Source organism: Ceratotherium simum, chromosome 26 (genome assembly GCF_057802395.1).
Source record: "Ceratotherium simum simum isolate JZ-2026a chromosome 26, ASM5780239v1, whole genome shotgun sequence".
NCBI lineage: Eukaryota > Metazoa > Chordata > Mammalia > Perissodactyla > Rhinocerotidae > Ceratotherium > Ceratotherium simum.
Window position 1 is genome coordinate 35,192,248 of NC_141925.1, and position 23,241 is coordinate 35,215,488.

The 23,241-nt window shown below is 39.9% G+C and overlaps 1 protein-coding gene across 2 annotated transcripts in view; it reads left to right on the top strand.

Annotated features, from left to right (window-relative positions):
• SDK1 (sidekick cell adhesion molecule 1) overlaps nucleotides 1-23,241 on the top strand; it is a 917,991-nt gene that overhangs the window by 731,385 nt on the left and 163,365 nt on the right. For both annotated transcript variants that reach the window (XM_087417496.1, XM_087417497.1), the window contains 3 exons: nucleotides 11,895-12,010; nucleotides 13,637-13,829; nucleotides 22,212-22,310. In XM_087417496.1, coding sequence (XP_087273622.1) covers nucleotides 11,895-12,010; nucleotides 13,637-13,829; nucleotides 22,212-22,310 — 408 coding nt within the window. The remainder of the gene's footprint in view (nucleotides 1-11,894; nucleotides 12,011-13,636; nucleotides 13,830-22,211; nucleotides 22,311-23,241) is intronic.

Here is a 23,241-nt window from a genome sequence, read left to right on the forward strand (position 1 = left end):
CTGAATTGTATACTTAAAAACAGTAAATTTTATATTATGTGTATTTTACCACAATAAAATTATTTTTTAAAACATAAAAAAAAAGATTTTTAATGGTAACCTCTTCAAATATTTGAAAGTTGCCACTGACAAGGAAGTGTTTGCACAAGTAGGTGGTCACAAATGCCTGCGGATTATTTATTGCCTTTCCTCAGTTGAGAGAAACTCCTTTCTTGTCATTAACCAGAATGAAGATAATTTAGTCTCTTTAAATTGTACTTTAAGGGTGCAATGTCTCTTTAGGTTAACAGCTCTTCCTTTTATTTCTTTGACAAATGTAATGTTGAATGGTTTTTGTGATTATGAGAATGAATTTGGATTCTGATCAAATGTTTTTCATATCAAGTATTTCAAAATAATGGGCATTTTATTTCTATATATCTATACAGATGCTGCTGCCAGTCTTCATAATTTGTCTTTAGAGTTCAAACATTGACTCTTTTAGAATTATAAAATTGATTATATATCACTAGTGAACAATTTTTAACTCCATAATAAAGTTGAATTTTTGCTTTGAATCCATACACTTTACACGTGTATGTTAGTATACTGCCACAAGGTCTCGGGAGTTCTCTATTGTGTCCATTCAGGTGCTCAAAAATGTCAATTAGGTAAGCCACTTCGGTGCCAATAACTTATCCTTCAACAGATCTTTAAAATTAAACCCATTCACCAAAAATAACAGCAATGATAATAATAATGCTTTGTTCAGTTCACAGACTCCTGTGAAACTCTTCTTTTGGACAGCTGATAGAACTTCAATTTTAAGTTGAAACAGAAAATAGGAAAGTTCTCATTTTTGAATAATACTGTGAGAAGATAAATGGATGGCACGTCAGATGACCCAGAGACAAACTTAGTCCAGACCGTTAAATCAAAAGAGTTTCTGTTGCAGACTGATGAGTACTGATGTTACTAACTGCGCCTGATGTGTAGCATTATCTTGAATCCCTCAGAAAAAATCCTTTTGTCAAAAGTGGTATTCTGATTCCGTTTCTTTCACAAAGCAAAAAAAACCCAAAAAACAAAAAAAAAAACCCATGGGACTATAGTGTCTTGGGTTTTATTAGATTTACCACTCAGATAATGTCATTTAATGAGGAGTTCAGGTCTACAGGCCACCTCTTACAGAGGAGACTTACTCTGTAAATGAAACAATGGATTTCTTGAATCTCAGGCTTTTCTGATTGCATTTGCTATAAAGTCTTTTTACCTTTCTCTCGGCATTGGTATACAAAACTTATACATTTGTTCTATAGTACTTTATTTATTCCCAGGTATCCATTTAGCTGTGACCATTTCGTCCGTAGTAGCTTGTCTGGTGTGTGGTATACTGTGGTGTCCCTGTCCAGATCAGTTCCTCTGGGTGACACACCCATCCGCAGTGCTGGCACCTGGCCTGCTGAGAGCTCACAGCTGTAGCCCTCTTGGAAACTGCCCACTGCCAAGAGGAACTGCCTCACCTAAGGGGACACCCCTCCCGTGGATCAGCCTGTGACCAATGGCTGGCTGCTTTGGGCCTAGAAAAGCCCAGTCCTCTGGCTTTAGTTTAGGACAACTCAAAGGGACATCCCTGCTCTGGAGCTCCTGGTAGGATCAGCTGAGTCCTCACGGTCAGCCTCTCCTTCTGCCCAGTCCTGGCCTCCTCACTTCCTTATAGGTATGTCTGCTGAGACGCCCTAAAGCTTATACATGACACTCTTCATACCCAGAGTCTGTTTTTAGGGAACTCAATCTAAGACAGGTATGTTTTTTGCATCATAAATAATGTTCAAAGCATTTCTTTTGAAGGAATCAAATTAATGCTACGTACCAAGTGCGGTTACTAACGTCAGTACCCACCAATCGGCAGTGGAAGCTTTTCTGATTTCATAATCTTCTGGACTAAGTTTGTCTCTGGGTCATCTGATGTGTCATCCGTGCAGCTGCTAACAGTGTTCTTCAAAAGCAGAGCCTTTCCTATTTCCTGTGCTTCATTGGTCCCAGACATGTTGCTGACAGTTTCTGTGCAGCCTGGCAATAAGAGTGCTTCTGCAATCGCAGGAGAAGTTTTGGCTCTAGCTGTTACATGCAGGGCATTGTAACTAGCTTCTTGTGCTCAATCTGATACAGTTGTAACCAAACTCACAAATACCCATTCTTCTTATTTTGTACCTGCAGATAATTTTCCCAGTTCTAATCTTTTTCTGTGTAAGATCGATGCTTTTAAGGAAGGGTGCTGGCATAATTTGCCTGGCATCATTGCTTCATCTGATTCCTTTTCCATCAAATACTAAATGTAGGCTGAAGAAGGAGGAGAATGTCGGAACACACAAATCTGAGTTATAGATCATCCTCGTTATATTCCCAGGGTAGAAAATTTTTTATGATTCTGACTTGGTGTACCTGATGACATCTCTTTACTCAAAAAGTTGTTCACTATGGTTGGAAAATAAATCTTTATAAATATAAATACGACTGATAATATTGACATAAATAATTTTAATAATGTTTATATATTTAAATATAAAATACATAAAGTGGACTGTAGGCCTAAATGACTTCAGAAATCAACTTTTCAAAAAGTTTTGGTTGCACACATTATAAGAATGTTTTCAAACAAATCGGGTTGAAAAATCCAAAAAATGAAGCATACAGTTAGCAATATTGACACATTTATTTTTATTTGATTAAAGAATTAAAATTCTGAAAAATTCATGACCTATAAATATTAATTGTGTAATCTCTGATCCAAAATACTTCAAAAAGTCAATTATGTGAAGCTGTAAAACCCTATAGTCCTCTTTAATGAGTTGGTTTAATTATGTATGTATAATTATGTATATATAATAAGTATGTTATTATTTTAAAACATTTTTTAATTTCTAAAAACAATGATAATTTTGAAATCCATCAATAATCAGATCTTGCTGAATTTACATGACTATCCAGGAAGAAAGGAAGGGAAAGAGGGAGGAGAAAATTTTTTAAATAATTCATATTTTATTGGAAACACCTAATACCAGAAAATAATCATAAACATAATCAGACGTGTCCTCTACATATGACCAGGTGAAAATACTAGCACGTTCATTGGAAAAAAATACCCACACACACTGAACAATAACAACAACAAAAATTCAGTGATGATAAGCAACATGCAGCTAAAGTACAACTCTGCTTGATAAGACAGGCCAGTGGGGTGTCAGGGAAGCGCCATGTGGCTTAGCCACCTGGAGACCTCTTTGCCACAGATACTATATTGAAGGTGCATGATAATGACTGGATTCAGAAAGTTTACAAAACAAGTCATATGCATAGTTTTATTTTTTAGATAGACTTTATTTTTGGAGCAGTTTTAGGTTCACAGCAAAGTCGAACAGAGGGTACAGAGATTTCCCGTATAGCCCCAGCCCCCATTATCAACATCCCCCACCAGATGGGACATTTGTTACCATTGATGAAGCTACACTGACACATCATTATCACCCCAAATCCACAGTTTACGTTAGGGTTCACTCTTGGTGTTGGACATTCTATGGGTTTGGACAAATGTATAATGACATGTATCCACCATCATAGCATCATACACAGTAGTTTCCGTGCCCTAAAAGTCCCCTGTGCTCTGCCTATTCATCCCTCCCTCCTCCCCCTGACAACAACTGATGTTTTTACTGTCTCCATAGTTGTGCCTTTTCCAGAATGTCATAGAGTTGGAATCATAAGGAATGTAGCCTTTTCAGATTGGCTCCGTTCGCTGCAGTGGTTTTCAAATGGTTTGAACATTTGAAAACACATGGTTTTCAAATGTAATTTCAACAGTTGTAAATTTTTGAGTGGCTGTAGACAATGGTTTACCACTATGAAAAATTGACAGACGTGAGTACCTCCTGTCCCACATGTAACCTGGTGGGGCTACTCTGCCCAGTGATACCTCCTACTTGCCACTCCAAGAAATCCCATCTTCAGGGACAAGAAACAGCCACGGCCTTAGGTTGCAGATGTCTCCGTAAGGGATAAAGCTCCTGTGTCTAAAACTGCTCCCGTGCTCTACCTTTCAGCTGTCGTCATTAGGTGCCCGTGATTGCTGGGTGCTCCATGACACAGCGCCTTGTCCTTGGCTGTGAGAATCAAGACGGCGTCGAATGGGTTTAGGGTTTGTTGAATTGAAGACTGAGCACACACTCGGATCTGTGCTAAGGGAATTATCTAGTGAAAATGGATATTTTTTGAGCAATGAAAACTACAAAAGAGCATAACATCTGCCACATTACCAGGCCTCTTCAGGGACTGCAGTTAGGAGCAGGGAAAGAAGGGCACTTTAAATGCTAATTATCTGGGGAGAAAATGTCCCCAGAGGCCTTATTTGGAGCAGCAGGAGGCTACAGCTTCCCACTAAGATCTTGTGTGAAGACTGAAACCCAAGTCTGTGAACGCGTGTGCATGGGCCTCCACTTTTCCGCACAGTAGTCGCATCTCGGAGATGCAGCACTCATCTTTTCTCAGAAGGGTAGGGTTACGTAATCCTCAATAATTAAGACCTTTCCCTCGAAACTACTCCTCTATTGGAAACACTGTCAAGAAGGATTTACTGGCTCTAGGTCTTTTTCTCACTTGAGGGAATTTTTAATTCCATTGTCCACAAATTTGTGAGTCACTTCTGATGACAATAATTAGGAAAAAGAGCAGCCGAAGGATCTGAAAATAGACGGGGGCTGAGAAGAATTGGCGGTTTTTTGAATAAAGCCTAGGGTGGGAGAGAGAAAGGAAGCTGAGACGTTAGAACCTCCATCCTGTGACTTTGGGGATGAAGAGTGTGTGCAAAAGGGTCAGACTCGATGAGCTCTGATGTGAGGATGGCGCAGGCAGGGCGATTCTTATGCCTCATGATTTTGTACGATCCCAGGTGATGAGAGGGAGAGAGGAATTGCCTTCTTAAGTGTCTCAACCAGGGGAATCATTCCTGGTTTTTGTTGTTCTGAGGCTGCGGTGGGTCCTGGAGATGCTCTGAGTTTAGGATGAAGAGCAGAACCAGGGAAGTGCACACCTCTCAAGGTGACAATGTTGCACTATTATGTTGTCCTTTTTCTCCTTCCTCCTCTTTCCCTTCTTTCTTTCAGTGGAGGCTACCCTGGTTATCCACGCAGCATAATCAACTTAGAGGTTTAAGACAACACTGTTAGATTATGTCTCATGATTTGTGGGCGGGAATTGGAGCAGAGCTTGGATGGCGGGTTCCTCGTGCCCCGTGGTGTCACTCAGTCAGTTGGCGGATGGGTTGGGCTGGTGGTTGGGGGACGGGGGTGGGAAGACGGATTCACTCACAAGTTGGTGCCTTGGCGGGAAAAGCTATACGCTGGGCTCCCCTGGGACTGCCGATTGGAGCATGGCTGCTCAGGGCTTCTAGGAAAGATGGTCCTACAGATGAGTAGAAGCTTCTAGTTATTAAGGTCTGGGTTGTATTCCATTGGTGAAAGTAGTCCCAGAGCCTGCCTTCAAGGAGCCCAAACACAGATACCACCTCTCCATGGGAAAAAGCATCAAAGAATTTGCAGCATTTTTTAAAAGTGAGATATATTGTGGTGTAATTACATAGAGTAAAATTCACCCTTTTGGTGTACATTTCTATAAATTTTGACAAATATATACAGTCCACATCACTACCGTGATCAAGATATAGAATACTTCTATCACTCCCGAAATCCCCTCGTGCTGCCCCTTTGTACTCAAAGTTCTACCCCTTCTCCCAGCTCTTGGCAACCATTGATGTTTTCTCTCCTTTTATAGAATATTATATTAATGGAAAAATCCAGCATGTAGCCTTTTGAGTCTGGCCTCTTTCTCTTAGTATAATGCGTTTGAGATCCATCTGTGCTGTTGGCGAGGACAAGTGATTTGCTCCCCTTTACTGCTGTGTAGTATTCCATTCCACGGATGTACTGCAGTTTACCTGCTGAAGACATTTGTGATGTTTCCAGTCTCGAGTGATTATTAATAAAACTGCTATAAACATTGCATACAGATTTTTATAGGAACTTAAGCTTTCACCTCCGTTGCATAAATACCTAGGAGCAGGATTGCTGGATTGTATGGCTAGTGCATAAGTAACCTCGTAAGAAGCTACCAAACTGTTTTTCCCGGTGGCTGCACCATTTTCCATTCCCATCTAAAAGTATGAGAGTTTCAGTTGCTTCACATCTGCACTAAAATTTGGTTGTTATTGCTTGTTTTATCTCAGCCTTTCTAATAGCTGTATGCTGGTATCACATCACGATCGTAATTTTCTTCATGACCAGTAATGTTAAGGATCTTTTCACGTGCTTATTTGCCATTGTTATATTTTCGTTGATGAACTATTTGATTCTTTTTGCCTATTTTTTGAGTGTTTGGTCTTCTTATTATTGAATTTTAAAAGTTCTTTATATGTTCTGAATAAAAGTCCTGTGTCAGATGTATGTCTTGCAAATATTTTCTCCCAGTCTGTGGCCTGTCTTTTCTTTTCTTAACAGGTGTCTTTTGTAGACAGAAGTTTTCTATTTTGATGAAGTTGGATTTATCAATTTTTTTCTTTTATGAATGGTGCCATTGGTGTCATAACTAAGAAATATTTGCCTAACCCAACATCACAACTATTTTTTCCTAGAAGTTTTATAATTACAGATTTATGTTTAAGCCTATGATCTCTATCTGTTTTGAGTTAGTTTTTGTATATGGTGTGAGGTATAGATCCAGATTTTTTTTTTTTTTTTGCATGTTGATGTACATTTTTTCCAGCACCAATTGTTGAAAAGACTATCCGTTCTCCATAGAATTGCACTTGTGCTTGAATCAAAAACCAATTGGTATGTATGTGAGTAATTTCTGGACTCTGTTACATTGATCAATGTGTCCATCCTTTCTCCAATAACTCTCTGTTTTAATTACTATGGATTTATAGTTAGTTTTCATATCCTGTAGTGAAGGTTGTCCAGTTTTGTTCTTCTTTTTTCAAAATTGGTTTGGCTATTCTAATTCCTTTGCTTTTCCTTATAAATTTTAAAGTTAACCTTTCAATTTCTAAACCATTCTAGCTGCGAATTTGATTGGGATTGCACTCAACCTATGCATTAGTTTGGGGAGAACTGACATCTTTATTATGTTGTCTTCTAATCCATTAATATGATATGACTCTCCATTTACTTAGGTCTTTCATTTCTTTCATCAGTGTTTTATAGTTTTCAGCGTACAGATCTTAACACGTGGTTTGTTAAATTTATATTTATTTCATGTTTTAATTGCTATTTTAATGGTACTGACTTTAAAATTTAAATTTCCATTTGTTCCTTGCTCATGTTGAGAAACATAATTGACTTTTGTTTTTTGATCTTGTATTCTGTGATCTTGCTAACCTCAGTTCTAAGAGCATTTAGTTTGTAGACTCAGGAATTTTCTACGTTGAATCATATTGTCTGTGAATAGAAAGAGGTTTTTTTTTTTTTTTCTTCTTTTCAATCTGTATGCCTTTTATTTCTTTTCTTTTGCATTGCTGCACTGACTTGCCCTTCCAGAATAGCAATGGTGAGCAAGACACTTTTGCTTTGTTCCTGATCTTAGGGAGAAAGCAATTCAGTCTTTCATCTTAAGTAAGATGTTAGTTATAGGTGTTTTATAGATGCCCTTTAGCAAGTTCAGTAAGTTTCTTTCAATTCCTACTTTGAGGGTTTTTTTTAAAATCACTATTGAATGTCGAGTTTTGTCAAATGCCTTTCCTAAATCTACTAAGATAATCACATGGGTTTTTTTTCCTCTATTCTGTTGATACGGTGAATTACCCTGATTGATATTGGAATGTTGAACCAGCCTTGCATTTGTAAGATAAACCCCACTTGATCAGGATAAATTATGATTTTTATATATTGCTGAATTTGATTTTCTAATATTTTATTGAGGATTTTTGCCTCTGTGTCCATGAGGAATATTGGTCGGTAGTTTTCTTTTCTCATAGTATCTTTTTCTGATTTTGGTGTCAGGGTAATGCTTTAGAATTGCTTTTATTTCTTATTCAAATGCTTGGTAAATTCACCAGTGAACCTATGTGCTTAGAATTTTCTTTGTTGGAAGGTTTTAATTACATATTCAAATATTTAATAGCTATAGGACTACTCAGGTTATCTATTTCTTCTTGAGTAGATTTTGGAAGTGTGTTTCTTTTAAGGAGTTTGTCCATTTCATCTAAGTTGTTGAATTTATGAGCATAACAATGTTCAAAATATTATCTTATTCTTTTAATATCAGTAGGATTTGTAGAGATGCCCCCTAATATTGGTGATACTGGTAATTTATGATTTCTCATTTATTCTTAATCAGTTTGGCTAGAGGATTGTTGATCTTTTAAAAGAACCAGCTTTTGATTTCATTTATTTTCTCTTATTTTTTTATTTTCATTTCACTGATTTCTGCTCCTTTTCTTTACTATTTCCTTCCATCTACTTGTTTTTGGTTTGATTTACTCTTATAGATTCTTAAGGTAAAAGCTTAGATTATAATATAAACATTTAAATGCTATAAATTTCCCTGTAACACTTCTGCATCCCCAAATTTTGATATATTGTGTTTTCATTTTCATTAAATTAAAAATGCTTTCTAATTTTCCATGTGACTTCCTCTTTGACTCGTGGGTTATTTTGAAGTATCTTGCTTAATTTCCAAATATTTAGGGATTTTCTACATACTTTTCTACAAATTTCAAGTTGAATTCTATTGGGGTCATAAAACATACATTTTGTGATTTCAATTATTTTTGACTTGTTTAGGTTTGTTATATGACTCAGATATGTCAGTTCCATGTACACTTGTAAAGAATGTGTAGTCTGCTGTTGTAGGGTAGATTTTTAAGTAAATATCATGTATGTCAAGCTATTTGATGGTGTTGTTCAGGTCTTGTATATCCTTACTGATTTTCTTTGTTTACTTTTATTTTGAGAAAGGAGTATTAAAGTCTCCAAATATAATAGTAGATTTGTCTATTTTTCCTTTCAGTTTTATCTGTTTTGCCCCTTGCATTTTGAAGCTCTGTTGCATACACATTTAGGATTCCTGAGTCTCCTTGGTGACTAGACCACTTCATCATTATGTAATGTCCCTCTTTATCACTGGTTTTATTCCCTGGTAGGATGTCTACTTTGTTTGACATTAATACGACTGCTCTAGATTTCTTTTAATTAGTATTTTCATGTATATATTTTTTCATTCTTTTTACTTTTAAGCTATTTATGTCTTCATATTTAAAGTGGGATTCTTTCAGATACCATACAGTTGGGTCTTGCTTTTTATCCAACTGACAATCTGTCTTTTATTAATATGTATAGACTGCTTACATTTAGTATAATTATTGATATGATGGGATTAAAATCTACCATCTGCTAATTGTTTTCTATTTGTTCCCTCTCTTAGTTTTTCCTTTTCTATTCTTTTTGGCTGCCTGCTTTTGGATTAATTAGGTATTTTTATTACCTAGTAAATAATTACATTATTTTTTCCACTCTTGCATTATTTATATCTCTTTTTCAAACTTGTTTAGTGATTGCTCTGGAGTTTAAAATGTATATCATTAATTAATTACAATTTATCTTAATATATACTACACCTTTTGTGCTATTGTGGCCATGTATTTTGTTCTCGCATATGTTATAAGCCCGCAATAAGTTACTACTATTTTTGCTTTCAACAGCCAATTATTTTTGGGAGTGAGTCAAAATAAGAAAAAAACACAATATATTTACCTTCAGTTTAACCATTTCTGGAAATCATCATTTCTTTGCATAGATTTAAAGTTTTGGTGTCTGTCTGATATCATATTTCTTTAACGTTTTTTATAGTTCAGGTCTGCTAGTAACGAATTCTCTCAGTTTTTGTCTTTCTGAAAATGCCTTTATCTTGCCTTCATATGTAAAAGCTGTTTTCACAAGATATAGGATTCTGGGACAGTAGTTTTTTCTACCAGTACTTAAAGATATCACTCCATTACCTTCTGGCTCACATAGTTTCTTATGAGAAGGCTGCTGTAATTCTTGTCTTTGTATCTCCGTATGTATTGTATCTTTCTTGTGTATCTGCAGCATGCAAACATTCTGTACTCCCATGCTGGCCCACATTCAGCCTTCAGCAATTCATTAAGAATTTTAGCTGAATTTTCCTTACCCAGTTGTATGGTGTCTATTGTCTCTTTCTCTCCTGCTCTGTCATAGGTGAGCCAGCACTCACATCCTTACTCCTCAGAGAGGCCCATCTTTTCTTATATTTCAGATGGTTGCCCTGTGACCTCAGCTTTCTTATGGGCTCCAGAAATGTTATGATTTTGTAGTTTATTCAGCTTTTTCTTGTTCTTAGGTGGATGTGATGTTCTTTCCAACTTTCTACATCCTAGACATAGCAATCCCTGTGGCCGTTTTTAATCCAAAAATTTTGGATGGATCCTGAGTGAGAAGTAGGACAGTTTTCTTAGTGACTTATGGAGGGAGGGACCAGGGAATATCACAGCCAGAGTCGAGAGTAAATGGGAAAAGAAACGATGATTTGGAAGAGTAGACTTGAGGGGCGTGGATAGCTTTATGTTGTTTTCATCTCTGCCTAATGAGATGAGCTTTAGAAAAAGAGAATAATGAAAGGTGTATAATTTTTAACAGGACCGTGCTCTGTCCCATGTGTTCTGTGCCAGGAGACTCTTGTCTTTGTTTCTTTACCTTGAGCTGAAGGATCCTTTGGGCTTCTGCGCCTTACTTTTGAAACAAGCTCCTAAGGAACCAGGACCTTCTTTTGCACCCTGCAGCAAGTTTTGTGGCACAGCCAGTGGGCTAGTCCCCTCTTTAGAGGCCACTTGGGTTACCATCTTTAAAAAGCTAGCCATGTCACATTACTGCCTTTTTCACAACCATTTGCTTCCCCATTACCTACCATATGTATTATCAACCACTGCATTTGGCATATGAGGCCATCCCCAAAGTGACCTATTCACTTCCTCAGCCCCATACACCCATATCTAGCCATGCTCCCTATTTTCTCACCATTCACCAGGTTTTTCATAATACCATGCCTTTGCTCACTCCATTTTCCCAGATGAGAATGCCTTTCTCAAGGCCTTTCTCTCTTCAAAGGTTTACGCTTTCTTCCAGACCTAGTCCAAGTGTCTCCAGATCTAAAGCCTTCCATACTTTCCTAGGGGAGGGTTGGTTGCTCTGCCCTCTGTGTTTAGTGGTCCAAAGAGTGATGTGCCTGTTTCAATTCCATGAGTATCTCCCCTAGAATGTGACTTCTTTGAAGGCAGGCCATTTGGCAGGTATATAATTGGGTTCAATGTAAACTGTTCAATAAAAGAAAGAAAGAAACAATGGAAAATTTAAAAAATGGTGGCCTCTGTGACAAAGGCAAATTTAGTCTCCAAATGAATAAATAACAATACATATGGGAGGGGGATGATTTTTTTTCATGTAAAAGGTAATTTGGCTTGAAACATAGTAGTGTACAATGGGGGAGGCAGACTTCTAGATGAAACCTTGTCTTGATCTCAAATATTGGGTAATTGAAAGAGAAATCAGAGAAAGCTTTTGTTTGCTATCCATCTTAGGATCCCTAGGAAAGGCTCACCCGTGGAATGAGATGATCCGGTCCACTTTTCTGCCTATGCCTTAGAATTCTCCAACAGAAAATGAGAAATAGCCCAATTCTTTTTCTTTGTGATGCCACTATTAGCTTCCAGAAACATTCATCACACTTCTCTGTTCTCAGTGCTGTAATTGTGGTGAATCGTGAGTGGCAGCTAAGAGTTTCTTTTTCATCTCTTCTCCCTACTGTGCCTCCTGCCATTTGTTTTGCTGCTTCTGACTACTGCCTTGGAACAGTGCCTACTGCGCCCCCACAGAACGTGCAGACGGAAGCTGTGAATTCCACGACAATTCAGTTCCTGTGGAACCCTCCACCTCAGCAGTTTATCAATGGCATCAACCAGGGATACAAGGTACACGGCCTTGGTTTAGAGTCTCTGAGTGGCTATCATGGTATGTCATGCTCTTGTGATCAACGAAGAGGCTGCTCACTTCTCATTTCATCAAGAACCCATTGCATCAAGTTACAGAGCATGTTGACCTTGGTGGGGTCACCAAGGTCTTATCATCAGCTATACTGGCTCAGAAACTCAAATTACTAGTTTTCAAGAGGATGGGTTCACACATAACAGAGCATTTTCTTATGAGAAAGGCCATTCATTTCAAAATTATCAGTGGGAGATCTATCTCAGTTGATTGGAATCAGCATTTATACAAACCACTTCTTCCTGGAGGGGAGCCCTCTCAGAACACAGACTTAGCACAAAGGGCACTGGCTGCAATTGAATGATGTTTCTATTGAGTAGGGACATTTATTCCTCCTCTTTCTCTACTCTAGGGAAAGTTCTGTTTATAGAACTGAGACCAGTTGATTCAGGGTACCTACCTGAACTGAATTAGAGACACAGATTCCCACTATCCAACTTCCCTCCATCCTTAGTTACCAGAATATGTTACCTTCACAAATGTACTTGGATGAAATTTCCAAAAGTATAATTTACCTTACCTTTTCAGCTTTTTCTGGGAGCCCATCTTAATTTTACCTACAGCATATTTGCTAACCTTCTGCAATGACAGGTAAACTCAGGGAAGATCTCTGTAGAGAAGGGATTCTATCTAGTTTGCTTGAATACATGGTAATTTCGAATTCAGAGAGTTATTTCCTCAGACATACAGTTCATTTTTTTTTCCATTTGGATTCAACTTACTGAAACACTTGTTTTTCACTAGAAAGGCATACGTAGCTAGAAATTTGCCCCATCTTTTCTTTTCCCCCAGAAAATTTTGCCTTCTTGACTCTTCTGTCAAGTCTTATTGGCAAGACTGGAGCGTTCATTCCATGGCTTGGTTGTCGGTTTGATGTATATCAATACACTTTGTGTCCTGCAGGGGGTCAACTTTAGACCTAATCAACCCTGGAAACGTTTGGTGTCAAAGGAATTAAAAGTCACACTCATACATAATGTTGTCCAAACATTAAAACTATATGTATATACTATATTTCCTTACAATTATAATCAATCTCCTAAAAATCCTTCTCAGAAAACTAGAGTGGTAGAAATTATAAATAATTAAGATTGTTCCTGTTGAATCAGGGGCTTCTTTTTGAGTCAGAGTAGGTGTCTATCTGGAAAAATATCTGTATTTATGTTTCATTGTACTGATCCAATTGAATAACAGATGGTGTTGTCTTTATTCTTTACTGTTAAAAAATACATATGTTCTATAATGTGTTCAAGTGAAGAGAAGGTGAAGGTTTTAGGAGTGTCTATTATTCCAGTATGAGTTAAAGTATATTTTACTTATATAGACATGTATAAAATATGTAAATATACATATTTGTATTCAGTAGTCTGTGAGATATCTTTTAAATTCAGTATTTTTCAGTGAGACTATAAAATGTAGGATTTATGAAGTTTCTTAGTTACAACTTTACTTTCTTTGAAGACATTGTAATTGTAAAATAAAACTCTGATGCAGACTTGAGAGTGAAGATATGCAATTAAAAAGGATCTCTTTTTCAACCTGTTCCATCCCAGCTTCTAGCATGGCCAGCTGATGTCCCTGAGGCCAGCACTGTAGTCACCATTGCTCCAGATTTCCATGGAGTCCATCATGGGTATATAACCAACTTGAAGAAGTTTACTGCTTACTTCACCTCGGTCCTGTGTTTCACCACTCCAGGGGACGGGCCTCCAAGTGCGCCTCAGCTCATATGGACTCATGAAGACAGTGAGTAATCCTTTGCCATGTGTCTTATCAACAGCCATAAGTCAGTTGTCAAAGAGGTTCGGACCACTGTCATATCCAGCTCTGCATGAGAGCAGAGATGGTCATTAGGAAACCCCATATTCTCAGAGTGTTTGCATTCTGCATGCCCTGGGGAGACAAGTCATTGAGAAATATTAATAATGTGTGGCAGCAGGTGGTATGTGGAATATGGAAGGAAGCCTGGCTAGAGGAAGAAACTCTGAGGGCAAGAGAGAGTCTAGTTCCAGCTGTATGGTCAGACTTTGGTCTTGCTGAACTTCTTTTCACTCAGATTTCAACTTCTAATCCCTTTACTTTCTTCTTGAATCCTCCTAATGCCTCCCAGCCCGTGGTTCTCTGACCCTCCCCAGGGGCATTTCACCTGAGCCCCTTTAAGCCCTTGACTTTCCATTATCTCCTTCTGGTCAATTCAAACCAGCTCCTTCTCTGCTCTCAGGCCAACTGGTGCTTCTGGAAAACATTATCTAATGAAGCTATCCTGAGAAAATGATCGCAGATGTGCACAAAGATTTATATATGAGGAGGTTCAGTACAATTATTAGTAATTGAAAAAAAAAAGAAAAACATTCAAATGTTCCAAAGAGGGAAAAATTATGGAATGACAATAAAGTAAATATTTTGTAGGTATTTAAAAATATTTTGAGAAAAAATGATCCTGATCTACTGTTAAGTGAAAAAAATAGTATACAAAACTATATGAGATCCAAATTTTAGAAAAATGCACTTGTATAAAGCTATATGAGCTGAGAAAAGATATTGAAGGAAATATGTCACAATTTTGACAGTTATTATTTCTATGTGGCATGATTATGGGTATTTTTTAGATTTTTCTTTCTATTTTTCTGCATATTCTCATTTCTACAATGAGTAAGTACTCCCTTAATAAGGAGAATTAAAACTAATATAAGTTTTAAAAAAAAGTCACCAAGGGCTGCCACTTGTCTCTCCTCCAACTTCCTCCTCTCCCAGCTCAGCTGGACTCTGGATGTGCTCCAGCCTTCTGTGTTTATCTCTACTTGGTGCAGAGGCCACTGCTCTGCTCTGTCCTGCTCCCTGAGGCTGTCAACTTCACGGCCTCTTAGCAGAAGACATTTATAGAGGTCAAGGCCATCCAAGATGAGCTTCCTCATTTTCCCCTTCCATCTCAGAGTTTCCCTTGTTCTCATTCTTGTTCATCTTCCCTCCTCCTTTAGAGAATGAAGTGTCAGACCTTTTCTCAACCCACAAATATACTCAGGTCTCCCTCACCTGACTGCACTGCCCCATTGAGTCACCCAGTTAGCTCCTTATTTCCTTTTGGTATAATTGATTACTCTGACCTCTTAACCTCTGACACTCCCTATAACCTTTAGCAGCCTGGCTTTCACTTCACAACCTACTGTAACCATCTGATATTGACTTAAGGTTGTGTCAAATTAGTGACACAGGAAGAATAGAAATGAATTTCTTGACCCTCCGAGACCACTGACCTTCCTCCCATAGAAAAGATACAGTAAAAAGTAACTCTGCAACTATTAACTGATCCTGGAAGTTATTCCCATACACTACCTTTGATCTGCTCTCTGCTTTTTGTTTAACTGAAATTTCCACTGAGATAATTATAGATTCACATGCAGTTGTAAGAAATAATACTGAGATCCCATGTACAATTTGCCCAGTTTCCCCCAATGGTAACATTTGCAAAAGTATAGTATAATATCACAACCAGGATGTTTACACTGATACAACCTACTGATCCAATTTAGATTTCTCCAGTTTTATTTGTTCTCATGTGTGTGTGTATTTAGTTCTATACAATTTGTCACATGTGTAGGTTTGTGTATCTACTACCACAATCAAGATACTGAATAGTTCCAACACCACAAAGATCCTTCTTTTATAGCCATACCCACTTCCCTCCCTTTCTTCCTTTCTAATCTATATGCTGTTTATTTCTTTTTCTTGCCTTATTGCAGTGGCTAGAATTTCTAGTACTATGTTGGATAAGAGTGATGAGAGCAGACATTCTTGCCTTGTTCTTGATCTTAGAGGGAAAGCATTCAGTCTTTTACTGTTGAGTATGATATTTCCTATAGCTGTTCTTTATCAAGTTGAGGCAATTCCCCTCTGTTACTAACTTGCTGAGAGTTTTTATCATGAATAAATGTTGAATTTTTCAATTGCTTTTAATATCAATTCATATTAATTGATATGATTGATATGGTGGATTGATTTTCCAATGTTGAACCAACCTTGTATACTTGGAATAATCCCACTTGGCCATGGTGTATAATTCTTTTTTATGTTATTGGATTCAATTTGCTAATACTTTATGGAGGATGTGTTGCATCTAAGTTCTTGAGAGATTGTGCTGTGTAGTTTCACTTTCCTGCATTTTCTGTCTTTGTCTAGTTTTGGTATCAGGATAATACTGACCTCATAAAATAAGTTTGGAAGTGTTTCATCCTCTTCTATTTTCTGAAAGAGATTGTGTAAAATTTGGTGTTAATTCTTCTTTAAGTGTTTGGTAGAATTTTCCAGTGAAATCCTCTCAGTCTGGAGATTTCTTTTGGGGGAACTTTTTAATTATAAATTGAATTTATTTAATGGTTATAACACTATTGAGTTGTCTATTTCATCTTGGTTGAGTTTTGGTAGTTTGTGATTTTCAAAGAATCAATCCTCTAAGTTGTTGAATTTGTGAATGTAAAGTTGTTGGTGGTACTCCCTTATCTTTTTAAGGGCTGTGGGATATTTAGTCGTATACCCTATTTCATTCCTGATATTTGCGATCTTTTTCTATTTTTTTTTTTTTTTGGTCATTCATCCTAAAGTTTTTTCAATTTTATTTATTTTTTTAAAGAACTAGCTTCCTATTTCATTGATCTTTCTCTATGGTTTTCCTATTTTCAATTTCATTGATTTCTGCTCTTATTATTTTCTTCCTTCTGCTTGCTTTGAGTTTATTTTGCTCTTCTTTTTGTAATTTCTTTGGGTAAGCATGTAGACTATTGATTTCAGGCCTGTCTTCATTTCTAATGCAAGCAATTAGTGCTCTCCATACTGCTTTAGCTGCATGCCACATTTTTTGATATTTTGTGTTTCATTTTCATTCAGTTCTATGTATTTTTATTTCCTCTGAAACTTCTTCTTTGACCCAAGGATTATTTAGTAGTCTGCTATTTAATTTCCACATGTTGGAGATTTTCCTGTTGTCTTTCTGCTATTCATTTCCAGCTTGATTACATTATGGTCAAACAACACACTTTGTATAATTTCAGTTCTTTTAAATTTATTAAGGTTTGTTTTAAGGCCCAGGATATAATCTATCTTGGTGAATGTTTTATGAGTACTTGAAAAAATAATGTGTGTTCTGCTGTGGAATCTGCTTTTCAATCATAAAGTTTGTATACCCCTTATCGGAGTTTAGGATTAAAGGAGAAAGTTGATCAAGTTTGGCCTTTTCCTTTTTTTAAAAAAAAATGGCTGTCTCATCAAGCTTGTACCTCTTGTGCCTATCATAATTACAGTAGATTGATTGATTCATTTGTCCATCTGTCCAACATACAAACACATATACATACGTACATTCAAATGTTTATAGAATACCTATTATGTGGGAGATAGCCAGCTGGGTGTTGAAGGGATTGCAGAGATGAGTAAGCACAGCCTCTGCCTTTAGAGCTCCTGGCCTAATCAGATGTGAAGTGGACATGACTGAGGTCAGTGCCACTGAGGGAGGAGGTCTGTAGAAGCACCTGTGGCAGCCCAGTGAGGAGTGACAGAAAATACCTGAGGGAGGCAGGTAAGTCTTTTAGAGGAGGTGACAACTAAGCTCAACCTTGATAGATGAACTTGTCATGCAGAGAATAGATGAGGACATTCCAGGTAGAAGAAATAGGATCCATAAAGGCAAAGAGAATAGAAGAGTGTGTGAGAAAATATGAGGTGTTTAGCATGTCTGTAGTATAGTGTATGGGGGTGGGAGGTGGAAACCGATCCAGACGAATCGCAATGGCTAAGTTTAGGCCCTTGGACAATGACAGTCTAGGCACTGGGGAACCACAGAAGGATTCCCATTAGGGGTGTTATTTGAGTAGGTCTGTGGCTTCAAAAGCTCTGGGGATTTTTGTGATGAGGGACTGGAAATAAAGATGAAGGAATCTGGGAAGAAGCCCAGAAGTTATGAGAGCCTAGACCCGGGCAGTGGAGATAGCACTAGGGGAGATTCTAGAGACATGTCACAGAAAATTGGGGGACTAATTAGATTTAGGAGATGGGTAGAAGGAATTCTCTAGAATGACTCAACACACTTTGGGCTGTGTAACTGGGTATGGTGATGCCAATAACCAAAATGTGGAATACAGACCTAGGGTTAGGACGCGAAGTCTAGTTGGGAGACACTTAGTGTGTGGTGCCTGTGGGACATCTTGGTAGATGGGGCCGATGGCAGCAGAGCGTCTGAAGGAGTAGATTTGGGAGTCCTAGCGATTAGCGATTGTGATCTTATTTTCGAAGAAAAGGTTAGGGAATATAATTGAGTATGTGGTCTAACCACAGGTGGAAATGTTTGAAATCAGTTCTACCTCAGAATGTCTGAGGTATGAGGTTCTTAGCAGTTAAAGCCACTTAAGTAGATAAAGTCACTTTGGGAATTAGGTGGGCAAATTGTAGGGGGAGCTGAACAGAAAGAAGAAGCTCGCTGGGCTGTGGCACAGTCGTGTGCATGGAGGCTGGTTTGGGCAGGAGCTTGGTCTTTTGGGACTGAGAGTACAGAGTGAGGCAAGCAGAGGGCCCATGCTAGATCTCTGGAAGAGGAAAAGAAGTCTTGCGGGGATGAAGGGTACATTCTCCACTCATCTGTAGGAAAACACAGCCTCATTCCTTACGTTCATAGATGAGGTGGGAAGGGAGATCCCTGGTAACTAAGGGAGGTGGTAATGAATTCTAGGAGCATCCGTCAAGCATCTCCCTTATAGTTCTTCATTATTTGGATGTTTTCCTCTATTTCATTTACTGAAGGAAGAGGCAAGGGCAACACCTCAGCACAAACCGCAACCAGGTCCAACTGGATATCAGATTTTACTTTTTAGAGGCTATTTCTTAAAATAAAAAGTGGCAAAAGAAGAGAACTTCTTCAAATAAAAGAGAGAAGACTGCTGGTTGAATTCTTTACTAAAAAAGCCCCATTGCTGCCAGTTAAACCGACAGACAAAAACTCTGAGCAAACATCCCATAAAGCTTTGTAGTAAGGAAATAGAACGTTAGATGCAGTTAGACCCACCATTAGTAAGTAAAAAGAGAAACTGGGGATTTGTGTCTTGGGAATTGAGAAAACTGGGAGTGATGTCATCTTTTTAGAATTTTCTAATTGAACCACCGTTTTTTGATAGGCGGGGAGCCCATTTATCCTATTTAGAAGGATAAAAGCATCTTTGTAAGTGTGGACTATCTCAGTGAAAGATTGATAGTTGGGTTGAAATCTGCTCTGGGGGTGTAGCCTTTAAGAGAGAAGTTTGGACCCTTAGGTGCTGGAGCAATAGTCTCCATTGCGCTCTAGCTGATGGCTCTGTAGTTAGTTCTGCATCCAGCCGGCCTTCTTTTCCAAAGCTCCAGTGAAATAAGAACCTATGCGACAGGGAGGGGGCGCAGCAAAGAGGACACAGAATATAAATTTTAAGCCTAGACATTGCCAGCTGGTTCCAGCAGAGTTAGAAGACAGCACATTTGGGCAGGAATCTAGGAAGCAGAAACACTGAGAATATAGAAGGAGCAAAAAGCTTTCTTTGCTGGTCTATTGATCGAAAAAAGAACAAGTCAGTTCAAAAATCCGTCAGAATGTCTTTCTGGAAACTCAAAATTGGAGGAGGATGAGATGGTCTTGACAGCCATTCTATTTCACCATCTTCCACAGGCGAAGAGTGAAATTTGTCAGTTGGAGCTTATCCATAAAAAGTCTTTTGAAAGTTTCATCCAGGTGACTGTATTTGCTGAGTAATTTAAAAAATTACAAGTTGTGTTCAGGGGCTTTGTCCAAGTACCAATTGAGTGCTCGGTATTGAATTCACCTTAAAAATATGCTGTCTGTGCAAGCAAGGCCGACAGTAGCCAGAGCAGGGTGAGGCTTATCTGTGGGAATCCCCCCAACTTGGCTCTCTGGCAGGGCAGCAAGCACCCATGACTTTATGCTCTCCCGTTTTAAGCTAAAAAATTGCATTTTATTATTATTTTATTTTGTTTTGTTTTGTTTGTGAGGAAGGTTAGCCCTGAGCTAACATTTGTTGCCAATCTTGCTCTTGTTGCTTGAGGAAGGTGGTCCCTAAGCTAACATCTGTGCCAGTCTTCCTCCACTTTGTATGTGGGACGCTGCCACAATATGGCTTGACAAGTGGTGCATAGGTCCACGCCCAGGATCCGAACCTGCGAACCCTGGGCCGCCAAAGCAGAGTGCGGGAACTCAATCACTACGCCACTGGGCTGGCCCCTGTATTTTGTCATTAGTAAAAACATTTCAGTGTGGCATTATTCAGAGGTTCACCAGGGGAGTCGTGTGGCCCAGCACTTTCAGGAGGAATCTGGTGTTCCCTGCCTGGCATGGAGTGTGTATTTAACTGATATGTGCAGAAACAAATCAAGTTCTTGTCTCCTCTTTGTCCTCCTTCTATTCCTCCTTTGTCTCCGACTCTGCCTTTGAACCTCCCTTTCTTCCTCCCTGACTTTGTCCCCTGCGTATCTCCTGAATTGGGTACTGAGAGGGGTTGGCATGGGGGACATCGTAGAGAGGCGAGCAGAGCGAGTCTGAGCACAGCAGCCGTCCTTTCTGGTGGAAATGACGGCCTCGGGTGTTTGCCAGGCGCCTGCACAGGGCCTGGCTTAGTAACCAGTGGAGCCCTGTCTCTCTTCCTTCCCCTCGCCCTATTCCCCATTCTGTCCTAAGACTCCAGCCTCCTCTAAAGCATTTCCTTTTCCGTCTGCTCCCCCCGCCCCACACAGAGCTGGGATGAACCAGCCACTTGTGGGAAGATCACCCGGTCACCTCTTCCCACTCCAACCACCACACGGGGCAGCTGGCCCTGGTGGGACCTGTTGTAGGAGCACTAAGAGCTCTACCTAGGAGAGCTGGAGCATGAGGGGGGCTCAGAACCCCCTGGAGGCCCCTGCCGTCCCGCCCACGGTTGCCACCTTCTCTGTCCTGCTGTCTCACTGGGGCAAGCAGGAGATCAGGGCGCTGGACCGAACTCTGTGACTGTGCGTCCTCGGGCAGTTGCTTCACTCCCGTGGGCCTGGCCATGAATTCTCCCACTCTGAAGTGGGAGAGAGATCAGAGTATGGGATCTGTAATGTCCCTCTGACTCTGAGAACCCAGGATCTTGGGCCTGTTTAACTCAGGCCCAAGACTGAGTTAACTCTGGCCTTTCAGGACTTTTCTCTTGAGTGCTTTTCAAAGCCACAATAGAAATGACTTTATATTTTGATGATATGATAACTGACAACTAATAATAATAATAATAATAGCTAACATCAGTCAGCATTTCTGTGGTGCCAGAGACCTGCTAACTGCTTTCCTGTTTTATTAAATTTTATTCTCACATTGACCGTGCAGAGTGAGTTATTTTTATTTTCCCCGTTTCACAGATGAGCAAACTAAGGCTTAGAGAGTTTAAGTAATTGCACAGCCAGCAAGCAGTGGAGCCAGGCTTCACACCTCACTCTGACTCCAGCAGCATTAAACCACAGTTCTGCTACACCACCCCACTGTGTTAGGAGGAGGGCTATGATGCAAAGAACCTCCTGGGAAAACATGCATTTTTGCTGGAACTTTCTCACCACTGCCCTGCCCCTGTGGAGTCCCTGGGGAGAGTGAGTGGGGGTTTGCAGCCTGCAGTTCTGGATCAGGTCAGCAGGCATCATCCTGGGGCTGGGTGTGGGCTGGCCCTGCTCTGGCTGCACAGGTCCTTATGGCCCCACACGAGCCAGACACATGGCTGCAAAGGCATGTCCAGGGACGCCAGGTGCAGGCAATTGCTCTTCAGGATCCAGCCAGCCTGATTGTTCTCATTAGCTGAGATCAAGGAGAAGAGAAGGAGTTGCGTATGAATCGGCTGCTGCCGGGCTCTTCAGTTCTCCGCGTGGCTGGGATGAAGCTGAGTAAAATAATTTATGTGACCATAGCCAGGATGCCTTTAACACCTCGAATTCCCTCATTGCTTCTGGGTTTTCACTGACATTTCCTGCAGGTTTCTGGCCTGCAGGCTCTGGCCCTGACTCACCACTTCCCTTCCATAGTTAGAACTTTCCCCACAAATCTGACCAGAAGAGAATCGGGCTATTGTGTTAACAAATGACTTTATTTTTAATTGCTAGAACCAGGAGCTGTGGGACATCTGAGTTTCACAGAGATTCTGGACACATCTCTCAAGGTCAGCTGGCAGGAGCCCCTGGAGAAAAATGGCATCATTACAGGTAAGCATCCCTGCCTTCCGAAGAAGAAAAGACAAGTCTGCCCCAGCACAAGAGGTGGGTCTGGCTTCAGACCAAATGCTGACAGAGTGGACATGTGCCTGCGGCCTTCTACAGGGCCACTGGCCATGTGGCAGAGAGAGAGGGCTCAGCCACCACACCCAGGACCCTGTCCCCGGAAGCCCTGCCTCAACCTCAGGGTTCAGAGATTTAGTCTCCTTGAGTTATCTTAACAAACCTCTAGAGTCCCTCTGATCAATGAGAACTCATCATTTTATGATGTATTCTCTCACATGCGTTTATCTCCCTCGATTCTCATAGCAACACGGGAAGGTAAATATGGGTATTATGACCGTTTTACAGATGCAGAAGCTGAGGCTCAGAGAGGTGAGGTGACCGTTCCTTCATTTGGCATATGTGCCCTGAACGCCTACTGTGTGCAGGCACTCTGCTAACATGCTGAATGACCCGACGCTTCCACGTCGGCGTCTTGGCCTTGGCCCCACAGCAGCAAGGCCAGGACGAAGTCTGGGTCTCCTGACAATGAGTGCCATGCCCCTTACCCTCCCCACAGTGCCTCCTGGGAGAACCTAAGGACGAGGAGAGGCAGGCAAGACGGGGAGAGCGGGCCTGCGTGGAAGCTCTCCGCGCAGGGCTAAGCACCGCCACCCCAGAACAGTCCAGCGCTCCTCTCATGGCTGCAGGTGTCTCTGGGAACAGCTCACCATTAGTAGCATTTTTAATGATTTTATTTTATAGAAGAGGTTTCTGAAAAACCTTTCAGGTTAAAACAATTTAAATCTTGGTTTGGAAAAAAAGATTCTAGGTTTGGTAACAGCAGCCCAGGCTTTGGCCTCAGGTGAAGTTGGGGAGGAAGCCATGTTCCACTATTTTAGTCACTCTGAAAGCCTCAGCTTACCTCTCAGACCCTCCG